This window comes from Daphnia pulex, chromosome 4 (assembly GCF_021134715.1).
Source record: "Daphnia pulex isolate KAP4 chromosome 4, ASM2113471v1".
Lineage (NCBI taxonomy): Eukaryota > Metazoa > Arthropoda > Branchiopoda > Diplostraca > Daphniidae > Daphnia > Daphnia pulex.
The window spans coordinates 174,274-199,167 of NC_060020.1; the positions used below are offsets into that span (position 1 = coordinate 174,274).

At 39.3% G+C, this 24,894-nt stretch overlaps 8 protein-coding genes and 1 long non-coding RNA gene across 12 annotated transcripts; 2 read left to right on the forward strand and 7 right to left on the reverse strand.

The window, feature by feature from the left end:
* The first annotated feature begins 270 nt into the window (after nucleotides 1-270).
* LOC124192141 lies at nucleotides 271-1,204 on the forward strand. The gene is made up of 2 exons (XM_046585318.1): nucleotides 271-760; nucleotides 823-1,204. Exons 1-2 carry the CDS (start codon nucleotides 354-356, stop codon nucleotides 998-1,000), a joined length of 585 nt encoding a protein of 194 aa, XP_046441274.1. The 5' UTR covers nucleotides 271-353; the 3' UTR covers nucleotides 1,001-1,204.
* A 1,396-nt stretch (nucleotides 1,205-2,600) lies between these two features.
* Nucleotides 2,601-4,634, reverse strand: LOC124192225. Of its 2 annotated transcripts, none has more exons than XM_046585425.1 (4): nucleotides 4,246-4,634; nucleotides 4,050-4,189; nucleotides 3,837-3,976; nucleotides 2,601-3,778 (listed from the first exon to the last, which is right to left on the reverse strand). In XM_046585425.1, exons 1-4 carry the CDS (start codon nucleotides 4,394-4,396, stop codon nucleotides 2,635-2,637), a joined length of 1,575 nt encoding a protein of 524 aa, XP_046441381.1. In that variant the 5' UTR covers nucleotides 4,397-4,634; the 3' UTR covers nucleotides 2,601-2,634. The 2 variants fall into 2 exon arrangements, with proteins under 2 accessions (XP_046441381.1, XP_046441382.1); XM_046585426.1 differs by having other exon boundaries at nucleotides 4,050-4,180; nucleotides 4,246-4,626.
* Nucleotides 4,635-5,943: 1,309 nt separating this feature from the next.
* On the reverse strand, nucleotides 5,944-6,905 carry LOC124191916 (fatty acid-binding protein-like). Its single transcript, XM_046584962.1, has 4 exons — nucleotides 6,737-6,905; nucleotides 6,487-6,662; nucleotides 6,294-6,398; nucleotides 5,944-6,222 (listed from the first exon to the last, which is right to left on the reverse strand). The coding sequence occupies exons 1-4, from the start codon at nucleotides 6,810-6,812 to the stop codon at nucleotides 6,172-6,174; spliced, it is 408 nt and encodes a 135-aa protein (XP_046440918.1). The 5' UTR covers nucleotides 6,813-6,905; the 3' UTR covers nucleotides 5,944-6,171.
* A 943-nt stretch (nucleotides 6,906-7,848) lies between these two features.
* LOC124192077 (fatty acid-binding protein, muscle-like) lies at nucleotides 7,849-10,682 on the reverse strand. 3 transcript variants are annotated; one of them, XM_046585223.1, is made up of 4 exons: nucleotides 10,396-10,633; nucleotides 8,291-8,466; nucleotides 8,115-8,219; nucleotides 7,849-8,026 (listed from the first exon to the last, which is right to left on the reverse strand). In XM_046585223.1, exons 1-4 carry the CDS (start codon nucleotides 10,472-10,474, stop codon nucleotides 7,976-7,978), a joined length of 411 nt encoding a protein of 136 aa, XP_046441179.1. In that variant the 5' UTR covers nucleotides 10,475-10,633; the 3' UTR covers nucleotides 7,849-7,975. The 3 variants fall into 3 exon arrangements, with proteins under 3 accessions (XP_046441179.1, XP_046441176.1, XP_046441177.1); XM_046585220.1 differs by lacking the exon at nucleotides 10,396-10,633 and adding an exon at nucleotides 8,542-8,705; XM_046585221.1 differs by lacking the exons at nucleotides 7,849-8,026; nucleotides 8,115-8,219; nucleotides 8,291-8,466 and adding exons at nucleotides 9,695-9,887; nucleotides 9,959-10,063; nucleotides 10,137-10,312 and having other exon boundaries at nucleotides 10,396-10,682.
* Nucleotides 10,683-11,589: 907 nt separating this feature from the next.
* LOC124192076 (fatty acid-binding protein, muscle-like) lies at nucleotides 11,590-12,816 on the reverse strand. Its single transcript, XM_046585219.1, has 5 exons — nucleotides 12,647-12,816; nucleotides 12,324-12,487; nucleotides 12,064-12,239; nucleotides 11,876-11,983; nucleotides 11,590-11,784 (listed from the first exon to the last, which is right to left on the reverse strand). Exons 1-5 carry the CDS (start codon nucleotides 12,760-12,762, stop codon nucleotides 11,734-11,736), a joined length of 615 nt encoding a protein of 204 aa, XP_046441175.1. The 5' UTR covers nucleotides 12,763-12,816; the 3' UTR covers nucleotides 11,590-11,733.
* A 1,222-nt stretch (nucleotides 12,817-14,038) lies between these two features.
* LOC124192211 (fatty acid-binding protein, heart-like) lies at nucleotides 14,039-15,493 on the reverse strand. The gene is made up of 4 exons (XM_046585410.1): nucleotides 15,242-15,493; nucleotides 14,599-14,617; nucleotides 14,263-14,518; nucleotides 14,039-14,193 (listed from the first exon to the last, which is right to left on the reverse strand). Exons 1-4 carry the CDS (start codon nucleotides 15,306-15,308, stop codon nucleotides 14,143-14,145), a joined length of 393 nt encoding a protein of 130 aa, XP_046441366.1. The 5' UTR covers nucleotides 15,309-15,493; the 3' UTR covers nucleotides 14,039-14,142.
* Nucleotides 15,494-17,704: 2,211 nt separating this feature from the next.
* On the reverse strand, nucleotides 17,705-18,639 carry LOC124193283 (14 kDa fatty acid-binding protein-like). The gene is made up of 4 exons (XM_046587043.1): nucleotides 18,390-18,639; nucleotides 18,155-18,330; nucleotides 17,960-18,082; nucleotides 17,705-17,865 (listed from the first exon to the last, which is right to left on the reverse strand). Exons 1-4 carry the CDS (start codon nucleotides 18,502-18,504, stop codon nucleotides 17,815-17,817), a joined length of 465 nt encoding a protein of 154 aa, XP_046442999.1. The 5' UTR covers nucleotides 18,505-18,639; the 3' UTR covers nucleotides 17,705-17,814.
* A 328-nt stretch (nucleotides 18,640-18,967) lies between these two features.
* LOC124193284 (fatty acid-binding protein-like) lies at nucleotides 18,968-19,848 on the reverse strand. Its single transcript, XM_046587044.1, has 4 exons — nucleotides 19,686-19,848; nucleotides 19,441-19,613; nucleotides 19,274-19,375; nucleotides 18,968-19,192 (listed from the first exon to the last, which is right to left on the reverse strand). The coding sequence occupies exons 1-4, from the start codon at nucleotides 19,762-19,764 to the stop codon at nucleotides 19,142-19,144; spliced, it is 405 nt and encodes a 134-aa protein (XP_046443000.1). The 5' UTR covers nucleotides 19,765-19,848; the 3' UTR covers nucleotides 18,968-19,141.
* Nucleotides 19,849-20,472: 624 nt separating this feature from the next.
* On the forward strand, nucleotides 20,473-23,955 carry LOC124192922. Its single transcript, XR_006873926.1, has 7 exons — nucleotides 20,473-20,777; nucleotides 20,857-21,000; nucleotides 21,075-21,154; nucleotides 21,224-21,268; nucleotides 21,342-21,475; nucleotides 21,534-22,662; nucleotides 23,654-23,955. It is a non-coding gene; the product is annotated as an uncharacterized LOC124192922 (long non-coding RNA).
* Nucleotides 23,956-24,894: the final 939 nt, after the last annotated feature.

Here is a 24,894-nt window from a genome sequence, read left to right on the forward strand (position 1 = left end):
GCAGTCCTCGTCTTTGCATAGACGACCGAAGAGTTTTCGTGGGTCGCACTGGACTTTGTCACGACATCAACGATCCCAATGAATGTCAAGGAGGACGACGTCTTTACACTACGGCGTATGGCGATTCGATTTGCGATTGTCCAGTCGGACAATATCCTTTTCCCAACAGCACACAAGACGATTGCGTCTCACTCTTTACCCAAGGTAAAAATAAACCAATCGAATATCACATACAAATTAATTTACCTGAAATGTCGTGAAAAGGTCCCTGTCCAGATAAACAGTTGGTGACAATTAGTCAAGGGGGTCGATTATTCTGTGGCCCAGCCGAGTGTCAATCCTTCAAAAGTCCAATGCAGCAACTGGTTCCGACCGTGAAAGGAGATTGCTACGCATTAGGATCGCAGGAGTTCTGTGCAAACAATTCACAAGTACTGGGTTACGATATTTTCAAACGCCAATTACAGTGCGTCAACATCATCAGCCTTATTACCTCACCAAAACAAAACGGATCGTCCAATAAAAGGGCCTCTGAATCACGTAACCCACTGCATTCTTCTAGAAAAGTTCAATTAAAGTTGGATCAAGAAAACGTTTTAATAAGTACAAAAAGTAAAACAGAAGAAAGACGCCGACAGGACAACGGTGGGATATTTCAATTCCCAGGATCTAACGTGTCAGCGAAAATTGATTTACTTTTACAACCCTGTCGGACTGGAGCTCGGCAAGGCGTCAACCATAAATGCACAAATCCATTAGTGTAAGTCAAGATGAAACTAAATTGTCTTTCCCTATTTATTAAATTATTGGTTTGATATCCAGGCCAGATTTGAGCACTGCAGGACCAACGCGGCCACCAGTTAGTCCGGCATTCACCTGCCCGAGAAACGGGAGCTTCTTGCAAGCTGGAGGACAGTGCGTGAATGACAATCGTGCAACCAGTTGCGGCCCATCTTTTCAATTTAACGAGGCCACCGGGCAGTGCCGAACAAGATTTTAGCTAACAGAAAATATAGGAATTATAAACGACGCATTGCTCAAAATAAATTTCGTAATAATGTCTAGAAAAGAAAAAGTAATTGAACATTTCAATTACTTGCAATAACATTTGTATAACTGCATGCAAAATAAACTGTCTCTCACTATTAGTACTAGGCCAATATTTTAAACCGGTAGAAAATAAATGTTAAACAGTACAATAATTAACATCAAGAGAATCTACATCATTGCCTTCCCTTAACCTAGTCAAATGGCTCAACCCATGTTCATGACTTTTGCACCTCTACCAATTACCAATTCATTTTCAAATCATAATAGTAATAAAACAGTTGGCCAATTTACCTTTCATTTGATGAAGTTCGTAGTAGGACCACACATTCAGTGCTGAACAGGTGGAAAATAACCACAGCAGTTGTCCAGCACGCCAGCACACGAGCAGATCCGTTAAGTCGTTAACAGAAAAATGTCTCTGTGGAAATACATAAACATACATAAGAAGATCACATAAATCACAACTTGGTCAGACTAACAGGATCGAGCATAAGGTTTATCCAACAGCCCTTTGCACTTATGAAATACAGTGGACACAATCTTAAAGCAATTTAGATTTGGTCTACCTATAATTTAACGATTCATTGAGCACGTGCATCCCGAAAAATTTGCCGGAATCAGACTACACCATTTTCTCATTTCTGGCCCAAGAAGCAAGGACTGAGTGACTGACAGCAATTTCAGGGTAATGGTAACGAAAGAAGAACAAAAAAAGGTTTTTTTCTGACCCTGTCTCTCGTCGAGTCTATTCAATGCAGCTGTCAGAAAAAAATGTCGAATAAGTTCACAGGAAAAAGGGGGAGTTTCCTCGAACTAATCGCAACAAATCACAATATTTCCTTTTCTCTTTTTCTCCTTGGCTATGTCGGTTGATTAAGACCAAGACAAACGTGTAATTTCTTCTTGCCCTTCTCTTCTTGCAGATCTTCATAAACCCACATAAACCTGACAGTGACAGATCCAATGGCACCGTTGCCAATTTCAACATGGCCGTAATTTGTAGATTTTGGCGAATCGTGGTTTAGTTGGTTAAGTTGAAAATAGATATAAATAAATACAGACGCGAAAGCGTCACTATGGCATGAATATTGGCGATAAGAGGATTCATTTATTAGGATTTAGGATATTACATTTACATATTAGACTATTAGAGCCATTAAGGTTCCAATGGCTCTGCTTACGTGACTCACAGAACTCCGTTTAGAATCTACGTTTAGAATATGAAAGATGCTTATAAGCGTGGAGCTGTTAAAAGATGAGGAAAACAAATGATGAAAATAGCAAATAGATGAGCAAAACAATTTTTTACGACTTCTTCTGGTATTAATGCATTTTTAACGAATTTTTAATTGCGATTATAAAGAAGTGCGCGTCAAGTGCAATTTAAGTATTTTTTTAAGTGTTTCTTCCTTTTTATTACCCCCAACTTTGAATGTGAACTATTTTAACCACTGCAAATAGAAAATGAAAACAGTTATCGTGCGAAAACAAAATTTAATAAACCCGCATGGCATTTTTTTTTAATCCCTCGTTTCAGTGAAGACAAAAGATCCGAAGAAATCAAAAATTTATTTTCAAATATTATCAGTTCCACATCGACTTCTCATCACAATCGACTGCTAATATCCAATTTTTCTTTTTTGCTTGGTCAACCCAATCCTGCATATTTTTTTCAGAAGATACATTCATGCAGTCGTTCAATTCGACTCTTTCCAGAACGTTGCCATCTTGCATTAAAATATCGATACCCCTTTTTGTAACATAATGGCAATTTTGTAGGAACAATATCTCGAGATTCTGAAAGCGGTGGAGCTTAGCGGCCGCAAAGAAAACGTGATCAGTGAGAGAATCACAACTTAAAATAGTAATATTACTCAACAAGGGAGAAGACAATAGAAGAACTAATGTTTCCAACTTCATCAAATGATCACTGCTGCTAAGTCCAGTTAAAATGAATTCTTCAAATTGAAGTATTTCTATGTTCAAAATCCTAAGCTTTTGAAACATTGAAATTTCTTTGCTTTGTTGGAATATCACAGATTTTTGCACTTTTTGACAAGTTGTAGTATAACTAAGATTGTCAATTAGACAAAATTTTAAAAGATTTGGACAAAATTCTACTACAGTTTCAATATTGACATTTTTTAAATTTTCTAGCTTAAGCCTCTTAAGCATAATTCCAATAGCTTTCAGAAGTGGAACCACACCCCCATTAAAAGTCAATTTACTGGTGGTGTGATTTTGTAATTTCAAATCTCCATATATAGAGAGCTCGCGTATGCTTTTAAGGGCCATTAAGGATAGCCCTATAAGGTCTATATTAGAAAATCCCTCTGCCTCTACGATACGTAACACCGTAACGGAAGGGCACAAGGACAATGCTAATCTTAAGTTACCACTTTCATAATCAGGTGAGTTGAAGGGCATACGTAGCACGGACAAGGCGAATTCGGGGGGATCCAGGAGTCTGCCATTAAAAGAATTGTTTGCAATTTCTGCCAAGGCTTCAACAGTAGCGTCATGATGTAGGTTTCTCAAGATAGGCATGTTATTGAGCGCCATTTGTAAACCCTTCTTCGTCACCCTTACTGTGCGCTCAAGACTTAATAACTGAATGGATTTACATTGTCCCAGAGTTTCACAATTTCTACCCAGATTATCCACACTGACACACAGTCCTTGAATGCCATAATCAGTCACACGATGGCAGCGTCTAAGATCCAATTCCCTGACAAAAGGAGAAATAAATGAGTCAACAACTATTTACAGAAAAAAAAATGTAGTACCTTAAATCGGTACAGTAAGTTCCAATAGTATGTAAAAAGCTGTCTTCAGCTCCACCTGAAGAAAATTGTAATACTTGCAGTTTTTCAAATTTTGGCCAGAAATTCAATTTACAACCATTTATTCTCAAATGTTTCAGCTGCTGTAATAGTTTTAGAAAAAAAAAATATTAAGAACAAAGCAAGTTAACATGTAAGTTTTACACTTGTACTTACAGGGCATCTATTTGAAGCAAGTTCAAGAAGTTCTTGGCCACACAGAACTACCCTAGTGAGTTGTGGAGTAAGTAGATGCTGCAAAACTATATTGTCTATGTTTCTGTTTGCTTTAACAATATGTTCTAAAACTGTACAGGCTAGAGAAATTTGACTTTAAATAAGAATCATTAATGAAACAATATTATCAACTTACGTAATTGATCAAAGGGATTGCTGCCTATTTCGGGACCAATTTCATATAGTTCAATTGGTGATTGTCTACACCATATATCAAAGTTATTTGCAATAAATTCAACACACACTTTTACTAGAGATTTTGGAGTGTTACATTTCACTCGTGGCATTTCTACTTGTTGAAGTTCAGTTAAAGTACTTAAGTCAGTTGAGATAATAAAAAACCAGAATTTTACAGTAACAGCGAGAAGAAAGATTCAGTAATCGACACTGATGCTCGATTGGTCACCACTTGTTGGTTTTATCAATTTTCTCAAGGTAAAAGCTATTGCAAACCGGAGTCCGTGGAGTGCTCTATAGTGTCAACTGTCAAATAGGCTGTTTATTGCTCGCGATGGTCGCCCATGGCAACCATGGTCAAGCAAAACTAAAATCTTATTTCGACGACGGGCCACCAGAGGGCCAGTTAATTAGCCAAAAAAAAAAGTATTAACGGTCTAGAAGTGTGCATGTAAAGTTGTTGATGCAATCATCTAGCAAGTGGTTGGATTATTTACGAGAAACCAATCAGTTATTCATTTTTGTAGTAGTTGCAACTTGCAAGTGAGTGAATCAAAGTGTCGAAATGTCGTGGTTGAAATCGGCCGAAGACAAACTATTCAAATTCAGTCGAGTAACGCACGTCGCAAATGCTTACATCGAAAACCTTCACGTTAAGGTTACGGCTGACATGAGGTACCTGGAGGAAGATATTGGCGTGAGCATCGCGGGTTACGGGATCAAGAACGGGAAAAATGTTTGGGAGAAATGCCCGAAGATCGCGGCTTCACCAAGATTGCCCCCAATTATTTCTTCAAATTCGAACCCGACACATCCAACAGCGCCTACGTGTACATCACCATCGTGACGGAGAGTGGCGAGGTCATTTGCGACGCCGTTTCCAAGTCGGTCAACGACAGCGTCATCGTCGATGAATCCGGCAACCTCCTCGACACAAAGATGGGCACAATTTGGACCGATACTAGCGGAAAATGTCATAAAAAATAACATTGTCCGACTATAAACGCCCCGTAGTCGTTTAGCCATCCGCGTGTTGGTTATATTTAGTAAAACATTTCATTAACATGTTGAAATTATTGAAACTTTGACGTTAATATACTTAATACAGCATGTGCCTTAATTACGTTTGCTTATTCACCTTACTTAATATTAATTTTATTAGAAGAAATACAAAATATCGCAAAATATAAAATAAAAAATAAATCTTAATTTTAATTTAACGATGTCCTGGGCTGATGTTGCACTATTATATGTTATGGTGCCCATTAGCTAGCCTTATAAAAAATGAATAGGCCTACACGTTCATCTGTTAGGGTTTGTCAAACCAGTAAAGTTATCTTTTACTGATGGAATAACTTACCGTTGTGTGAAGCAATAATCGTTCGGCCAAAATTACACTGAGGCTATTAAATCGTCAGTGGAAGAGTAAGATTGGGAAATATTTGGTTTTTCTTATCGTTGCGGGCACAGCGTCGCCGTTGGTTTCCACCCGCGCGCCATATGTTTTTCAAACATTGAAATGAGGACATTTCTCTCACGACGCTTCCCAGCAGTTTGTGTATTAAATCGACACTTTGAACCCAATAACTTTCTTACCTGTGCTGTTTACCCAATTTGGACTTTTTATCAAAATTGACTTAACTCAAAAGAAAAGATGTTATCTTAACTCATCGTGGGCGTCATATATTGACCCGACAAACAAACTTTTCCTTCGGCCACTTTCACTTTTCGTTTGACTTGAAGAAAACAGAAAAATCAACAAACCAAAAATAAAATTCCAACAAACTAAGCGCTAAACGTTTTATTATTTGCATGTAATAGTTGAAAACGTCTAACGCCAAAATTGTGTCTTGCTATTATTATACGACTTGTTTTATAACAGCGTTTACAGCTTCTTGAAGACTCTGTGGGCCTTGAGATCTCCACATGAAATTTGCTAATCAATGAAAAATATTTGAATTAGAGCGGACATTAGATTTATAGTTGAAAATAAATGTTTCATTATACCACGTGAAGTTCGTCGCCCGTGATTTCGCGTTCGTAGACAATCACCAGTCCATTTTCTTGTTTCTCGTGCTGGATCATGTTCTTGCCATCGCGCTTGTATGTGCTCTGTCGTCACCAATAATTCCCGTTATATAAATATAGTGAAACAGGGGATATGTACAGATTTTATTGATTCGATTGTTAATTAATATACCAGGACTTTGCGTCCGTCCATGGTGGTCTCGTCCAGTTCGACGCCCAGCTGGAAAGTGTGGGCAAGTTCCCTGCCATCGCCGGTGATGTAAGTCATCGTGTAATCGTCTCCGTTGCGTGAGTATTGAATCGTCGGCCGCATAGATCGGCCTCGGGCCCGTTTCTCTTCCGACACGCCTGCATGATGCCAATTCAAAAAGTGAATTCTCTTCGTGCCATAATTATATATGTCGGGGAATTTATTTAATTACCAACGGCTTCCATGATCTTGTCGAAATTGTCTTCGTCAGCATCGCTCAGTTGAAATTTACCAGAGAGTTCAGCCATTTTATGCGCACGCGGGAAAATAGAGTTATTCTCAGCCGAGGAAAATAATAAGGATATAACAAAGTCACTTTGGTGGGTGTCGAGATGCAATGAGCTGACTATATGAGCTGGGCGCCGAATTTATATGTTTTCAAATCGCTATAATAAAGTCGAGAGTCAAACAAATAAGAGCCTCTTACATCTAGTAAAACAATAAAATATTCCATTAAAATTGATCTCATTTTCGTACCATAAAATGTTCATTTGTGTTTCGGAGTTGCTGGTTTGTTCGACCAAATGATGTGCCTTATCAGTTGTGGTGTGCAACCATAAAGGCATAACAATACATCAAATTTACTTTTATGTCTCTTATCTTTCCACAAAGTGCAATTATACGACTTCACTTTGAATTTCTCTACACCAGCAGTTATGGACAAGTTAAAGGGCTCTGTATGCCGACGACTTGCGAAATAAATGGAACCCATATTTTACTTTCAAATTTAATTTTCGAGACGACTTAGTAAAATGGACTACCACGTCAAGATAGTGCAGCTACTATATAAATTATAGTCCGGGATTAAAACAAGGAGCTTATCAAATTAGTAATCAATAATAATGCGGCACTATAAGCTGTGAACAGTTACAAAATAACTGTTGGCTCTAGCGATAAGAGTAAATGTATCAAAATTTTGTAAAATTTAAGTGAGTACCTGGACTACAGGAAACGATAACTTAAAAACGGCGATGGGTAGGACTAATAGACAAATTTAAAAAATATGAATTTGGAACAAGGAAGGCGGAAGTTTGAATTCCGTACAGTATATAATAATATGAGCTGACTCTAATCTCAACTACTCTACTCTATTCTAATCTTTACTGTGAGTTTTGAAGTGGTCGGCGTTCTCTGCTTGGTGTTTTATCCAAGTTGCCAGCAGAAATGCGAACACGGACGAGGTTTTTCTATAATAAGGCTTCGCTAAGAAGGAAAACGTTATCTATCTAGTGCCATATTTTACTGCTGTTGAAGTATACTAAAAACGAATGAGGAATGCTGAGATTATGGCTATGCGATCAGAGTTTATTCATTTCCCAATATAACCGTTTGTTCTAGAATTTTGGGTTGACATGGAAGTTGACAACTATAAATTCTAAATGTCCCAACAGCAGTGTTCTTGTACGCGCATTTACAATCTCTTGAAGACGCGGTTAGCGACGAGGTTGCCGTAACTAATTTTCTGTTGGGCACACATCAAACATTGGTTTAAGATGATGTTGTATAGAAATAAACAGACCGTTAAATTATCAAATAATAATCAAACATACCACATGCATGTCGTCTCCCTTGATCTCACGTTCGTAAACGATGGTCGATCCATTTTCCTGAACTTCGTGTTGGACCATGCTCTTGCCATTGCGCTTGTAAGTGCTCTACATTTGTTAGACAAGGAAATTATTAGTATAAAGAAAAGAATGCAACATTTATTTATCCTATATAGTACCTTAACTTTGCGTCCATCCATGGTTGTCTCTTCTTGCTCAACATCCAAAACGAAATCCTTGCTGCGTTCAGGAAAACCTTCGGCTGATCCCGCCACTTTGTATTGGTCCCCGTCGTGGGAATATTCACAAACAGGTCGCAGACTGCGCACCTTTTGGCGTTTCTCCGGTGGGACACCTTTAATAATTAATTCACTTTTGTTATAAACAGATGGAAAAATAATTTGAACTGAAATGAAATTCTATTCCTTACCGACTGCCTCCATAATTTTGTCGTAGTTGTCGTCATCTCCGACGACCAGTTGGAATTTGCCAGTTGTTTCGAAAACCATTTTGAATTGTTAGTCAGAAAGGCTGATGCCGGTATGCTGTTGACAAGAGAAGAGAGAAGACTGTTGGCGACCCAATGAGGGAAATTGCCTTTTATTTATACTCCGTGCTGGGCACAGCGTTTGCTTATTCAGTGGTACCTCAATGACGAATCACTATGTCACCGGGGCCACTCTGCATTAGCTTTGCTTAGTGATTTACAAGGCGTGATGTCGTCATCCCCAAACACAAAGTTCACTTGCCGATTATTGGTTTGATTCAGAATAAAACTAATGGCCATTTGCTGAGGTGGTTTTAACCAGACTTTTTGAGGGGCGGTGTAGAACTAATAAGCTCGTTTAGATAAGCGCATATATGATCTCATCTATATAGTAATACTTCCGATAGTTTTTTCTTGTAAAACACTAGACATTGACAGGATTTCGTTATTGTAATCAGCGGCATTATCAGTTGTGTATAACCGTCGTGGTGCTGGGAGCACGACCGTTAATTGACTTTGCTGCTGAAACTAGTCGTGAAGCGCTAAACCTTTTGAATGAAATGCTCAATTTAATTTAAGTCGCTTGCGAAGAATTTCCAAGACCATCAGTGATGAATAAGATTAATTATGCATCTCGGTGTTGGCACAAACTAAATTACAAGACTATGAGATCGTCCTGTCTAATTATGCTATACAGAGAAAAGTCTATATGATATAAGGGCGTCGCCCATTGCGATCAGGAATTTTATACGACACGACTTCAACTTGAATAGAAACAAGCCAAACATCAGAATTGAACATTCAATTTGATAGTTGAAAATTATAAGAGCGATCATATTTTTCATCGAGAGCACAGCACCGTCGTTTTTGCAATGTCAGAATCTTTTACTTCTTCGCTCAAAATAGTAAGACGGTCACAGCAGAGGCAATAGATTCAACACTAGAAGCATATGAATGGCCTTCTGGCAATAACTTAATAGAGAAACTCAGCCCTCTTAATTATATTACATCAGGCAACTTTCACTATTATTACCGGCTGCATTAATAATACGTTTCAAACTAGAGTAAAGGAATTAAATAAGGAAGACATATGAGATACTGTGCTATGTGATTATATTTATTCTCAATCGTCATTGGTTATTACAATCGAATTTTAAGTTTTCGTCTCTATTAAACATTGTCGGTCTATAGTCAAAAGTTTCCTTGTTTCAAATGATCCAGCGTCGTTATGTGCGCATTTACAATCTCTTGAAGACGCGATTGGCGACAAGGTTGCCATAAGTGATTTTCTATTGGGCACAAGATTAAAATATAGAATTGAAGTGACTATAAATAATTATCAAGTAATAATCAAACATACCACATGCATGTCGTCTCCCTTGATCTCACGTTCGTACACGATAGTCGATCCGTTTTCCTGCACTTCGTGTTGGACCATGCTCTTACCATTGCGCTTGTAAGTGCTCTGCATTTGTTATTACATGGAGATTATTATTAGAGAATAAAGGGATACAACTTAATCTGTATTAATATGTTACCTTGACTTTGCGTCCGTCCATGGTTGTCTCTTCTTGCTCGACGTTCAAAACGAAATTCTTGCTGCGTTCAGGAAATCCTTCGGCCGATCCCGACACTTTGTACTGGTCCCCATCGTGGGAATATTCGCAAATGGGCCGCAGGCTGACCACCTTTTGGCGCTTCTCCGGTGGGATACCTTCAAAAATGAATTGACTTTCGTTATATTATATTAGACGCAGAATGATATAATTTAAACTGAAATTGAATTTGATTCCTTACCGACTGCCTCCATGATTTTGCCGTAGTTGTCGTCATCTCCGACGACCAATTGGAATTTGCCGGTTGTTTCGAAAACCATTTTGGATTGGAGAAGTTGCTGGTACTTGTGAATAAGTGGCGAGTGGACAAGAGGAGATGCAAGACTGCCGGTGACAAAACAAAGGGAAAACGACTTTATTTATATACGTGAGCAGTTGACCGTATATACTGGCATATAATAGATTACAAATAAAATTACTACAAATCAGTCGCGCCGGCGTCAAACCAGCTGACTATGGGAAAAAGTCGAAAAACCTTATCCACTATCGCCTTTACCTGCTGCTGCTGATATTTTCCTTGTCATTAATCTGTTGATGATTATTAATTATGTGGGCTCAAGTGTCATAATTCAACATATCCTAACAAGAACACTCACCACTTGTACTCTTCCTATTGTATGCAGGACATTGGCTACTACTATATCTGTCATCCGCAGGGCTTAATGATTTTATTATTATTTAACTAAACCGCTTGCTACCAGTTGATCGGTGTACAACAAAGCGTCTCTACAGTCTATACCAGTAATGAAATTTTTTAACGTGGGACAGCATGTGATGTGCCCTATGAACCATCACGCCATTAGAGCTAACCGAACCACGATGATGGGATAGTCTTGAATATTATCCGGATTATAATCAGCTGTGTACTTTGTAACCTGACTCGGCAATAATAATCGCTGGAAAGTCCCAGAGAGTTCACCACATGTGCTGTGCTACTGTTTCTGGGCTTTATTCGTTCCCATTATACCTAATAACGTCAATTACGTAAAAACTGCTGGGCCAGTTTATATGGATGGGATTTTGCGTCAATGGTGGTGATGCACAATTTAGCCTATACTCTTTTCATTAATCCACACATATTGCACTGTTCATTGTACTATGCAGTTAAATTAATATTTTAACGAGGAAGGGGATCACGAGCGACAAAATAATATTGACGGCGGGAATTTTGAAACGACTAGAATCTAATATCTATTATTGTCCATGCCCATCAATTGACAGGGGACCTTCAGATATAGCAACTGATTTCTAATCAGTTTTCGTATTTTTAGACGATAAAAATGAATCCGAATGTGTCTGGAAACTCTGCGACAATTTTAGAAATTTAAAAGATGTCTAAATTGAATTGTGAACAAACAAACAAGGGAGATATGTGTTTGTTGTGCAGTGATTTATTCATTTTCAACCGCGCTAGCCTTTCTTTGAATATAATAATCGAATAAATTGCAATTCAATTTCCGATGTACAATCAAATCAGCCGATGGAATTAGCCGATCGTCAAAAAGGTTCTTGATGTGATTTACATTTTCTTGTAGAGGCGGTTGGCGACGAGATCACCGCAAGTGACTTTCTGTAAATCGCATCAAATGATTAATTAATGTATTACAAGTTGCAACTTTTATAATATCAACTCGACTCTATTAATGGAATTTGAAACGTACCACATGCATTTGGTCTCCCTTGATTTCACGGTGGTAGACGACCACCATGCCGTTCTCCTGGACTTCGTGTTGGATCATCAGTCCCTTGGCCTCACGCTTGTAAGTGCTCTGATTTAAAATTAAAAAAGATGAGATAACAAATCGCCATGGCAACGGCCTACAGCAGACGTAATAGAATTAATTAATACCTTGACTTTGCGTCCGTCGATGGTGGTCTCTTCCTGCTCGACGTCCAAGACGAATTCCTTGGTGCGTTCGGGAATGCCTTCGGCAGATCCGGTCACCTTGTACTTGTCGCCATCGTGCGAGAACTCGATGATGGGCTTCAAGGTGCGGCCCTTTTGGCGCTTCTCGGCCGAAACACCTGCCCAATCATCCAGCACATTGAATTAATATAATCCGTTAACTAATAGAAAGAAGAACAAGACGAATGAAATGGAATGCTCACCGACGGCTTCCATCATCTTGTCAAAGTTGTCGACGTCTCCTTCCACCAGTTGGAACTTGCCGGTCGATTCGTAAACCATTTTTAGACTGCAGCGGATGAATTCGGAATGGAGTGGAGAAGGTGAAACGGGAAAGCACAGAGTGAAGACACCACAGACGCAAGCCCTTATTTATACACAAAATAAAAATCGATCAGCACCAAATCGGCCGGGCTATAGACACGCGTCATATCATCTCACAGCAGACAGGTGGCAGCTTAAGGGATGATTGGGACCTCACGTCGCTTATCATCACTGATGGCCAGCCAAATGACAGTTTCTATACCTGATTGTATTTTCGCCCCTTGGCCATTGGTTCCTTTTGTATTGCCATTGACGAATGGTGCCAGGGCACGTCAGCCGGGCAGCAGCAGCATGCACGCGGGTACGACCCGAAAGCATCAAAGTTTGTTCTGTGATTTTCGTCCCGTGGTCTCGGGTCCAATATTTGCTCGAATGACTCTGCCCTCTCACCCCCCCATCTAATCCCTCATCGAATATTAAAATTTATTTTATGCAATTGTCTAGTAAAAATGAACGAGAGAAAGTCTGTCACTCGTCAATAAGCCAAATTTCTTATAGTGTCGCCTGTATACAGAAATTCATCAAGTATTGGCCGCTAAAATGCGCTTGAAATTATCATTTAAAGAGTCCTAATTAATGGAAGAGCTATGCAAAGTTGAATTCATTGAGAAGAATTATTTGTCGACTTTTTATTTTCCTTGTTCCATTTCTCTTGTGATAAAATAGAATAAACGGTTCCTTATTCTGTCAGACACGTATGTCTAGCTATATTAGAGAAACAATCATTGACGTGTGGTGCCAAACCCAACAGGTTGATTGATGTGCTCGACTTTCTTTTTTATCGAACGTTCAACTCAGATGGCCCCGTTGTATTATTTTCAACTCGACTTGCGTTTATAGACAATGTCTTGTTTATTATCAGCAGCAGTGTGTTTTGTGTTGCATCTAGTATCTCGTCGTCTCTCATATGTTCAATGTATACTGCATGTAACTGTCTAGACAGCTAAAACAGCAGCAGCCAGGCCCCAGCACTAATAAACTCGGGTGGTGGTGTAGCAGAGCCGAATATTGGCAGTGGCAACTGATACGTACAGCACGTCGTTTTATCGCTGCCAATGAAACCAGCAAATAAAACAACTATAGCACCTAGCAACAGTCGAGATAAAAAAGAGTTTCCCCATTTGAATGGGCGCGCCATCTCTTATTACCACACCGTATCCAAGGGCGATTACATTCAAATGGACTTTGCTCACTTTTTTAATTAATCCGGCAGTTAAAACTATATCAAATCATGTAGTCCATCGTTTATATTCAGCCACCCATTTGATCAACTTTACTCAAATGAATTCAATTCATCTATAAAGATAAGGAAAGATTGACCGGTACCTTACCAACAGAAACGATAACGAACTTTTTAAAACAACTCCGGTCGGTTGTTTGTGCACGTATAAGTTGACTTAACTGTCAAATAAAAACGGTGAAAGTTTCTTTCCCCCCCACCAGTAGAAAAAGATGATAAGAATTTAAGCAAACAGTTTTCATTTTATTTTCAAAAGATGAAAATAATAAAAACTGACAGGCAGCTCACGAATAATATCCTTATCCATGCAAGAGAAGAAAGTCAAAAGACACACAGGGAAAAAAAGAAGCGCAATTGTTTGTTTTCGTCACTGTATTTTTCAAGTGTATTAAAATCTTTGTATACACAAACGGCATCCTGATAATCTTTTTTCAAACTCAAATTTCCAACTTGAACGTCTAAACGCGTTTGTAGTTGCGGGTGCAAACAACAGCGTCCAGAGTGATGGTCTATAAAACAAATTGAGACAATTGGAATTGAGAAAATAATAAGTAAAGTAATAAATAATAAAATCTTACCACTTTGAGCTCGTCACCGTTGACTTCACGGATGAGGGTGGCCTCTTTGCCGTCCCATTTCTCCTTCTGGACCAATTTGGTTGGACTTTCGAGAGTGTAGACGGTCTTGACTTTGCGGCCGTCGGTCGTCTCGTCGTCCTGCTCGACGCCCACCTTGAATTTGGCCGTCGTATCCTTCAATCCGGTCGTGACGATCGTCCAGTTGTCACCAGCCACAGTGTATTCCACCTGCGGAGTGGCGGCCTTGGCCAGCATTCTATTCGGCAATCGCAGTAATTTTAAAATTATACATTAAACAAGTTAATCAATTAATGAAAATAATTAAATGAAACGTACCGGTTGGCCATACCAACACCTGATGATTAGGTCATGAAAATAAAAAGAAATTGAAAACAAATTAATGAGTAACATCAAAGTTCATAGGGTACAACACACGTAATAATTTAAACAATATTTCCAGGGGCCTCTCAAAAAAAGTAAATTAAATAATACTTTGTCGCCTGACAATTTTATTCCGTTGTACAAAAGCCAGAGATTAATATTTACATTATCCGACTTTGCTGCCATTTATGGCCGGTTGTTATATTATTCTCTGCCCCCCATTGTAAATACGTTCATCCGACGTGATGACTCAACTATTTTCAGTATTTTTTCCATTCCCAGTGACTAGGCAAATAATAAAACCCGCCAGTCTCAATGCAAAAGGAATTAACTTTCTGTTCTTTGACCGCTGCTGTATAATAAAAAGATTGGCCAACTCATCAAGCGGCACAATAAAACACACGGGAAAGATATACGACACTATAATAATAATATTATTAGTTAATTGTTCTCATGAACGGCCCGTGTGATGGTCGAGATTATAACTGGTTTTTTACAAGCCAATTATCTCGTAAAACAAGTTTTACGACTTTTGGCCACAATTGCTACTGCTGTACTTTGGACGTGATATAATAAAATTCAAATTGATAAATCATACCGATAGCCTTCATGTAGTCATCAAAGTTCTCCTGGGTAGTGAGTTTCCACTTTCCAACGAAAGACATGACGATAAATTGGGAAATGATTGGGGAGGACCGAATGTGAAGATGCTGAGCACAAAAATCGACCAAGACTGAACGGGAATTGACTGACGTCTCTGGAAGCTCTTATAGCCGTCAGCCAAGGATCGACTGCTCCTCCCCCAGGCTCCACTCCCATCCTTGTATATAGTACTATAGCTATAACTATATTGACAGCTGTAATCCCCTAGCTCTTCTATATATCTTTTAAAGTTTGGAATTGTTTATTTTCTGTTTCTGTTTCATTTCGGCTCTCTCCCCCCCCCCCACTCTAGAGCTTATATTGTAAAGGGGATGAGAATATTGAGAAAATTATCTTTAATCCATCTATATTCAAATGAATCATGTTTGACAATGACGTCATTTCTACAAGGTTATACCAAATATCCGCTTCCAGTTTCTAAACAAAATTTTTAAGACAAAACTAAAATTTGGACAAGAGAAAATCATTTAGAATTAAGAAAAAGGAATTTAGACCAAAATGGACTTGACATTATCGCGTATAGCAACAAGCCAACAATACAAAAAAAAAATCGTTTTGATTTGTGTTTTTTAAACGTTGATGATTCGTCTGAATGCCCAGCCAAAGGCGAACATTTTATTTTTATTTAAAAAAAACCCTGAAAAGATAAATATAAAAGTCAAAGGCGACGATGTACGAAAGACGTGCGATATATGTAGCATTTGGCACACGGCACGATATAATCGCGTCTGGATTATTTCTCTTTGCTCTGCTGGATCTCACGCTCCTTGTTTATTTTTCACGCAATCTTTATTGGGGCGTGGTTATATGGCCGTGATCCTCGGACATTGCGCTCTCGTTCTAAACTGTGGCTGGCAGTTATTATAAGCTGTGGTCCAACTGACTTCTGATTTCGATCATGTCCATTTTAAAAACAGCTGATCTTGGCGATAAGTTTAGAAAAATAAACGTTTGATATTTTCAAATATCCCGATAATATCTTATGTCAATAAGGTTACATTGGTAAGAGTTACTTTCTGTGTTTAACTGGACTTTTAACTGAGACTTGCACGCGTGCAAACAATCTTTTACCTATGCTCCCTGCCCTTTTATTACAACAATTTATAAGACGCAATAATAAAAGCAATAATTAATCCAATTGGTTGGAATTCACTTATTTCAATGAATGATGGGATTGATTGATTTCATTCTGCGCTGAAGCTTGTGGCCTGGACTAGCGAGTCCAATTTCAAACTCCTCGAAAAAGAAGTTTCCGTTTTCAATCCCGGAGCCGAGCAGCAGAGTCGGTCACGGTGAGCCAACCCGAGACGATGATGATGGGCGCGGCTGTCCGCAACAGCAGCAGCAACACAATAAGAGTGGCGGTGCCTAGATCCAATTTCTTTCCATTTGGAAAGAAAAAGATCAAAAATCGTCGGGACCTCATCGGGAATCAGCAGAAAAAATGCCGTCGTTCATCCTGTCGGACGGATCGAGTGATGGCCATAACCCAACGGCCAGCGATTATTTGCTCAATCGTCGTCGTCGTCGTCAAAGTTTCAAGGTCTCACGTGAATTTCGATCCCGCGCCATTTCGCGTGAAAATAAAAAACACGCACAGAAAAACAGCCCGGCGTGAATTTTAGACTTTTAATAGTTTTGTGAATGCGATGGCCCTTTTATATTTTCTTAGACGCCAAAGAATTTTTGGCGTCGCTTTTTTATTAGACGCGGAATCATTTGCAGTAAACAATTGTGGCGCGCTGGCCGCGAGTCTATTTTCACGATGCCCCCCGGCATTCACGCCACCAACCAATGAAGGTGACTCATCCTTTTTCCCGACTCCCATCTACCGATGAAATCCTTAACTTCTTTGATCGACGACCCAAATTAAATGAGTATTAGTACAACAATTGTTACTTATAGGACCGATTCAATGTCCATTGCAAGGGAAACAAGTGACAGAGTCCAGCTGATTCTTTCCATCAGTCGACTGTGCTACAATATGGGGCCGTCTAGAATAAATGTGTCCATCAAAATTTCAAAAGAGAGATTAGACAAATGGCTTATTTGGTTTCCGGTTCGTCTCCGACTACCAAAAGGGGGGGGTGGGAAAGATGATGACTCAATGCAACCCATGGAATGCAACCACACTGGAAAACACTTGAAGGGGAAAATATAAAACAGCACTCGTCGAATTCCTCCTAGATGGCCATCGATTGTGTCCATATCTGTAAAAGCTGATATAGAGCTATAGCTATATACAAGGCTATTGGGGCTACATGTTGGAGGCTATCTGCTGTCAGGAAGTTGAGTCATAAATATCTCCAATGGGCTGATGGGTTCTCATTTGATTAAGCTCCATCTGCACATTTCAATCGCTTTAGTTTTCTAGGAAATGCATCAACAGTCGCCATTATAGACTCGACATTAATTCGTGTATTATTATTGCCGCCAGAAAACAATCAAACATTTAGAATTCAACAACATCTATTATATAAGAGATCATCACCCAACCCATTTTCAGTTTCACTCACGCCGGAAGTGGCGGACGCAGGTGACGTCACCAAACGTCATCGTCTGTCCAGCAGAAATAATATGACAAATTATACACTCGTTATACCTTATGAACCGATTATAGAAATTTGAATTTGTTAAGTATAATTTTATATACCATGTTCCAATCATCTCCGTCAAATTCGTGCACCATGACGGCCTCGCAGCTGCGGTTATTGCCCCAAATTTCTTTTTGAATTAATTTCATTTTGCCGCCTTCCTCTTCCACGGTGAACAAATCCTGTCAATCATTAAATGTACGTTCAATCATTCTTATTTTTCTATAATATAGTGAGTTATTATATCATCTGACATTGACGTGACGTCCGTCTATCGTGACCCGCTTCATTTCGACGCCGAGCCGGAACTTGAAATCGGAATCTTTGCTGATTCCCGTCACCTGGACGTTCCATTGGCCGTCGTCGTCGATCCGACAGTCGACCAGGGGCACCTGACTGATGGCGATGGCCCGTTTGGCCATGCTCAACCCTGTCCATCAAACGCAATTTTCAATTATTATTTATTAATTCAAAGATGATGCAACTTACCGATGGCTCTGAGGAATTCTTCGTAATTGATTTGTCCGACTAGTCGATACTTGCCGACGACTTGAGCCATGAAATCCGTTTGCTTTTGCTGCTCGTGTTGATTATTGTCGTCCATTCTACTGAGATTGATGGCCTATGTGGTGCTGGCGATAATTATTGGCTTGTACGTAACCGCAGCACACCGCCAGTCAAGTGTGTCGATGGAGCAGTTGGGCGTTATCAACTGGGCCATTCCCCTGTTACGTGTCTATGATTTATATATCCAGCATTAGCCCCGACCATCAGCGCACATCCAGCACCGATGAAATAGACGACGCCAGTGCTGCTCAGGCACCTCTGCTGTGTTGTTTAGCAACAACAAGATAACCTCACGTATATACTATTCTATACAACTCTGCAACAACAAACAACAACAGAACACACACGGGACAGCAGTTTCCGGTGGCAACGGCCCGTCTTCCTTGCGACTACATCATTATCTATTGATGAGAGCGCCGGCCGGCCGGCCACCGGGCGATGACACACAAAAGGGCGGACTCAATAACGAGCCGATACTCCAGTAATTAAATAATAAATCATTGGGTGAATCAATACGTGTATTTTATACGACTAGAGACAGAGATGAGTAATACATCAAATTAAACACAGAGAAACAATCAAAGCATATAGGTGTGCTGCCGCGTGAATGATCCAAATTGGCGCTAGAACAACAATTTTTTCTCCAAGTATTAAACGCCGGTGGGTGCGGATGATTATTCACGCTTGAAGCGACGGACGCAGCAGACGTCACCGCAAGTCATTGTCTAGAATTAAATAATTACAAAAATATTAGATAATCGCCCATCATCGTCAGGAATAAATGTCGACTGGATTTTGAATTTTACCGCTGTCCAATCTTCTCCGTTGACTTCGTGAACGACGGTGGCTTCTTTGTCACCCCAAATCTCGTGAGCAATCAATTTATCTCCTTCCAAATTGTACGTCGCCTTATTTATCCGTTCAGTTAAAATGAAAATTAAATTTATTCAGCGGAAGTGGGACGTATTTATACCTTGATTTGGCGACCGTCGGGAGTGTGCATGTCCTGCTCGACGCCCAATTTGAATTTGATGGTGACGTCACGGGCGCCCATATGAATCGTCAAGTTCCACACGTCGTCGGTGATGGTACATTCGATGTGAGCTTTGACACTAGTTGCCATGTTTCTCATTGGAACGTTGACGCCTTTTTTTTATACCCACCAAAATATAAATGAATTATAATCAAATCAATTAAATGGAGTATGATAATTTATACCTATGGCTTTGAGATAGTCGTCCAGGTTGTCCTGGCTGATCATTTGGTATTTACCGACAAAGTGCTGGCCGCCAGTCATTTTTCAAAGGCTATAATTTGCTATATGTTGGATAAAGAAGAGATTGTCGTGGGTCGTCGAGTTGCCGGGTCTGACTGAGCTGAACACTTGACGGCCGACTTCAATTTATATCAGAGTTATGTTAAACCAAAGGATCTATATAGCTAGCTGCTCTCTTTTGTATGATTCCAGGGTTTGTTGTAGCAATGGTTTGATATGCTCCCGCGTTGTCATGACGTTCCTTTTTGCTTCCACTGGTTGCTGATGCCTCTCATGTGAGACGGGCAACTCATTAAATTTTGATTGTGTCAGATCCGCTCTACCAATCAAATGTCCTGTGTCCTGGCTGCTGTTGCCCAGCTCACAAAAGAGCCAGTCACGCCTCAATCAATAATTAAATCAAAAACCCTATACCACAACTAGAGTCTATATACCGAATATATTTGAAATCGAATCGAAATCATCAACTGACAGCTGTCAATTTTGTTTTGAAACGTCAACGCCATCTGCACGTAACAGATTGCAAGGACTGTATGAATAAAAGAAAACTTTTAAAAAAGTAAATACATTTTTTTTCTTATTAAAAATAGCTAAGTAAAACAAATTCCTTTCGCATACCAATTAAGGATCTCTTAACGAGGATTAAATTTGATTTTGAGTGTGTTTAGGGATTGAACTATTGAACTTCATGGTTTTCCAGTCTGGGCTCCGGGAGTCCGGGTCCTGTCGGCCGCCATTAATTGTCATGTCTCGTTTGTCGCCATTCGTCATGTCACTTTATTTTGTTAGTAGAGGACCAAGTGTGTCGCGATTTTCTTTTTCTGGCCATCCGCATTTTCTTCAAATGTTTCCGGTTCCTGTAAACTGATCAAGTGTTCGAATTTATTGTGGCCTCGTGTGGGCGAACCCTTGCAACTTGGTGCTGCTGGTATGAAAAATGAAATGGCCAGTACCAACACGACAGTTTTCGATTTAGATGACGGAGAGGAGTTCGTCTAAACTCTTCCACCACTTTGTTTCTAAGATTGAACAGTGTAAGCTATTGCAGGGGCATTTGAGGTGCAGTAGAGTTGCTTGAAAAATATTAAGCTTTTTGAAAAACTTATCTTTTAGGTGGATGAACCCTAATGTTCAGATTCTGTTGGAATGCTGAAATCTCTGTGCAGAGATCGTTACATTCTGGTGGCCTATCTATCACTGCTGGTTACCACTTTCAACAATTTCATGATACCTTGGACCAAACACGGTGAAATTGAGGTGCTTCTTTTCTCGTGTTTATTCATTCGCTTATAATTAGAATTTTCTTTGTTTTCATTCATGTCTCTCAAAAGCTTAACTATTGTCACTACCTGAATCGAATTTTTACTGCCATCCAGTAGTTCTTCACTCTCCAGTCCGAGGCATCAACCTTGTAACTTTCATTATATTTAAAAGATCAAATAATTCATTTAAATACAACAATTTGCCTATTTTTTTTTAGGTTATTTTTTTGGAACTAATGGACTAAACACATTCTGGTGATGAGGTAAAAGATTAATTCCCCCATTAGTTAATATGAATGTGTCATGTATTTATTTGTTACATTTGGTTTGTTTAAGGCTTTTTTTCTTTGATGAAGCAACTGGAGTTCTTCGACTTCAGCGTAGACAATTGGCATATTGCGAACGAAGCCCAGCCAACAACATCATTGGCGCAAGTAACGATGGTTCAACTGTCGCTGGAGAAAGTCTGGGTGTCTATTTTAAAATTAATGTTTTTGAAATAAGAAATTATAAACGTTGTTCATTTAGGGTTCGACATCTCTCATACCGGTCTGTTACAGCAGCAGCCAACCCTCTAGTTCTACGGTGACACGATTGTCCCACGTCTTAAAATGATAATCGATCTGGCTCCCCCCGAACTGTTAATCTTATGTTGTTTTCTTTTAGATGCAGTGCATTAGTGTTAGTAGATGTGTGAGTTACATTTATGGTGGTTAATATCATACAGACATAGAGTACAGACGGACATGGGAAACAGTACAAAACAGTATTGGGATGTACGGATATGGGGAGGGATTTGAAAGGTGGCCGGGAGTAGGAGTCGTATCAACACTAGGCGCCATATCCATGGTCGCACATTCAGGTTCAATTATTTCCGGAGGCAAATCATAGCCTTAAATTAGAGTCAAGCTGATTTTCTAAGTTTTTTTATCGTATTAAGTCATAACAATACCTAAGTAGGATAGCCTTCGACTGCTATGTGTGAGTCTCGTGTTAAAATCCAAGTTTATACAACTTGTATTTAATATGTGGTATCCTAGTTTCCTATTGTAGTTCTTGCTTTGTGACTGGCTTCATATTTTAATTTAATGTTACATATTCAAGTTACATAGCTGCAATCACGGTTCATTGACTTATTCAAGACACAACGTTTGCAGTCACGGATGTGTGTTCGTGCCAAGTTTTCTGCTTCATCGATCGTGTGAGCCTGTATGAAGATGTGGTCTCGCGTCTCCAAAGTCAAGTCCCAACAGGTGGTTGGAACAAAACAGTAAAGTCAAACATGTGGTAATTGCCTAGTCTCCCAGATCACGTCGGTAAAAGAATCGTAAAAAGTGTAAGCCTTGAAAGTGCGGTATGATGCCAGTGGCTATGAAGAAACTAGTTGTGAAGAACAAGTGAAGTGAAGTGAAATGTTCAGTGATAACCAGCTGGAGTGGACCATTGCTGAAATAACAGGAACTCCATCAGTCTACACTCTAAAAGTGCATCACTGACAACATTTCCAGGCAGTAATCCAGTAATGAAGAAAAAGTACCTGATGGAGTGAGCTAAAACGTCAAGTTTCAGCCTACCCAATTGAAATGCTTAAGCTAGGCTATATCCATGTCAAAATGGCCCATTTCGGAATTCCAATCCAATTAATCTTCAACTTATGGTAAGCTTGGATTTCATTTGTCTTGTTATTCCTTGTCCGGTTATTCTGTCAGGCAATTCACTGACACACTGCCAACATGGAGGTCATGGCCAAATAAATGGAGTAGGTCCATGTTTTTTTTTGTGACAGCTGGCCACCTTTACTCAAAATTAAAAACCAGATTTTCTTACCAAAATATGTTTATTTTTCTAGATGACGCGAATGTGTCAAAGCAAGCAGACGAAATGTTAAGTAATCTGTCACAGTCTGGGGTGCCTCATCAGAAAATATGGGAAAAAGAGCTGCAGTCGTTGCAGTATCCTGTACATAAATTTACGTTTACTGTATATAGCTAGCTAGTTCACCAATACTTTTTGTTAAAAGCTAAATGTAGCTTAAGGGGTTTAACAATATTTATTTAGCGTGCAGATTGTCTACTGTCTAAAGAAGTCACCAAGCAAACAATTTTTGGCCGAGCATGAATGTATTTTGGTGCATCAGAAACCATTTCAATTTTTACTACAAGGTTAAAAACAAATTAGAATTAAAGGATTTTTCGTTCAGGGTTCGTCATATCTCATACCGGTCTATTACAGCAGTAGCCAACCCTCGAGTACTACGGCGTACAAGAGTGTCCCACGTCTTACGATGATAATCGATCTGACTTGCCCCAACGAATTTATCTCAAGTGTTTTGTTTTTTTTTCAATATGCTGCAGCGCATATTAATGGTTAGTAGTAGGGGTTAGTGAGGGTTAGTTTACATGCATACATATTAATTTTATACAAAGCGATATGGGGAAGATCAATGAGAGACAATGTGAGGGGCAGGAGGACAATGTGGAGGAAGTGGGAATCGAACCCGGGACATTTGCGTACAACACTGGATGCTATAACCACTAAATCATGGTCGCATATCCTGATCTAACTATTTCCGGAAATAGATCATATCCTCAAAAAGTATTGGCTATATATCTAACAATTTATCTTTTCCCTTCTATGTTTCTCCATAGTCTAGTGGTATAGTCTCTGCATGGCACGCCGGAGACCCGGGTTCAACTCCGATCGGAGTCACCCATTGTTCCATTTTTCCAAATATTTTCGCAACTTGCAACAATTGGATATTAAAAGGTCGTATTGCGAAGCTTAGAGGCTTTCTCTTAACTCTGACATCGTAACTTACCCGAAGGTCCTGCAACGTGAGTCATAATTTGTTTTAACTGTGTTATTCATCACGATAAAAATGCCGCACTGTTTCTTGCGAATCTCTCATGTGCATGTGAAATGATAAAACTAGTAAAACCATTTTGAAAAACCCCGCATAATTTGTTTTCTTTATCAGAGGCACCTGGTAGAGAAATTTGGTACTGCTTTATGGAATCCAATTTATTCTGTCGTCTGCTTCCTTCTTAGCGTGGCTACAATGCTTCATGGTTTAATCGGACTGGTGGTTGATCATTCGGTACGTCTTCCTTATTGTGAATATCTTCATAATTACAAGTATCTCTCTTTTTACTACATTTAAAGCCCTAACATTTTATGTTATTTTATTCATCTGTATGACTAGAGAAGATGTTAGTCGGTTGGTTGGAGGCAGCTCCGGTTGGAGGGGTCGTGTGGGCACAATTTTTAACTTTGCTTGTAAATTCCAACTATTCCTTAAACATTGTTTTTGATTTTATGACATCTTTCATCAAAATTCATGTTCAAAAGAGTGAATTACATTGAAAGTTAAATGAACAAGTAAATGATGTATCCCATAATGATATACCCCACTGGAAATCTAGTTCTTGTAAGCAAGTCAATGTGTTGTTAGTTAGTTTCATAGATTATGAAGCTGCCTATAATATTTCTTTCTTTTAAATCTACTTAGGCTTCCTGATTCTAATGATTTTGTTTTGGAATGTTGGTGTAGTCTACACTTGGCCTGAAATTGCCTCCTACTGTTGCCGAAATATCTTCTCCTACTACCTCTTATCAAACCTTTTATCACTTACATTATATCAATGGACTAAAGCACCAGGTAAAAGGGAACATTTTTATTTCTCTCCAACCATAGCTAATGAGCATTTTATTTTCTTCAACAGATATAGAAACAGAAAGGTGATGGGTGATAATTCGTAATTACGGTCAATTGAGTTCGACCGTATCACGAAGTGAAGCATCTATCCAGATGTTGTTCAAGATTTTCATCACGGCCCCAAGAAAAACTCGTCTGCTGGGATCTACCCATTTAATCCTCTGTTTCTGGCTG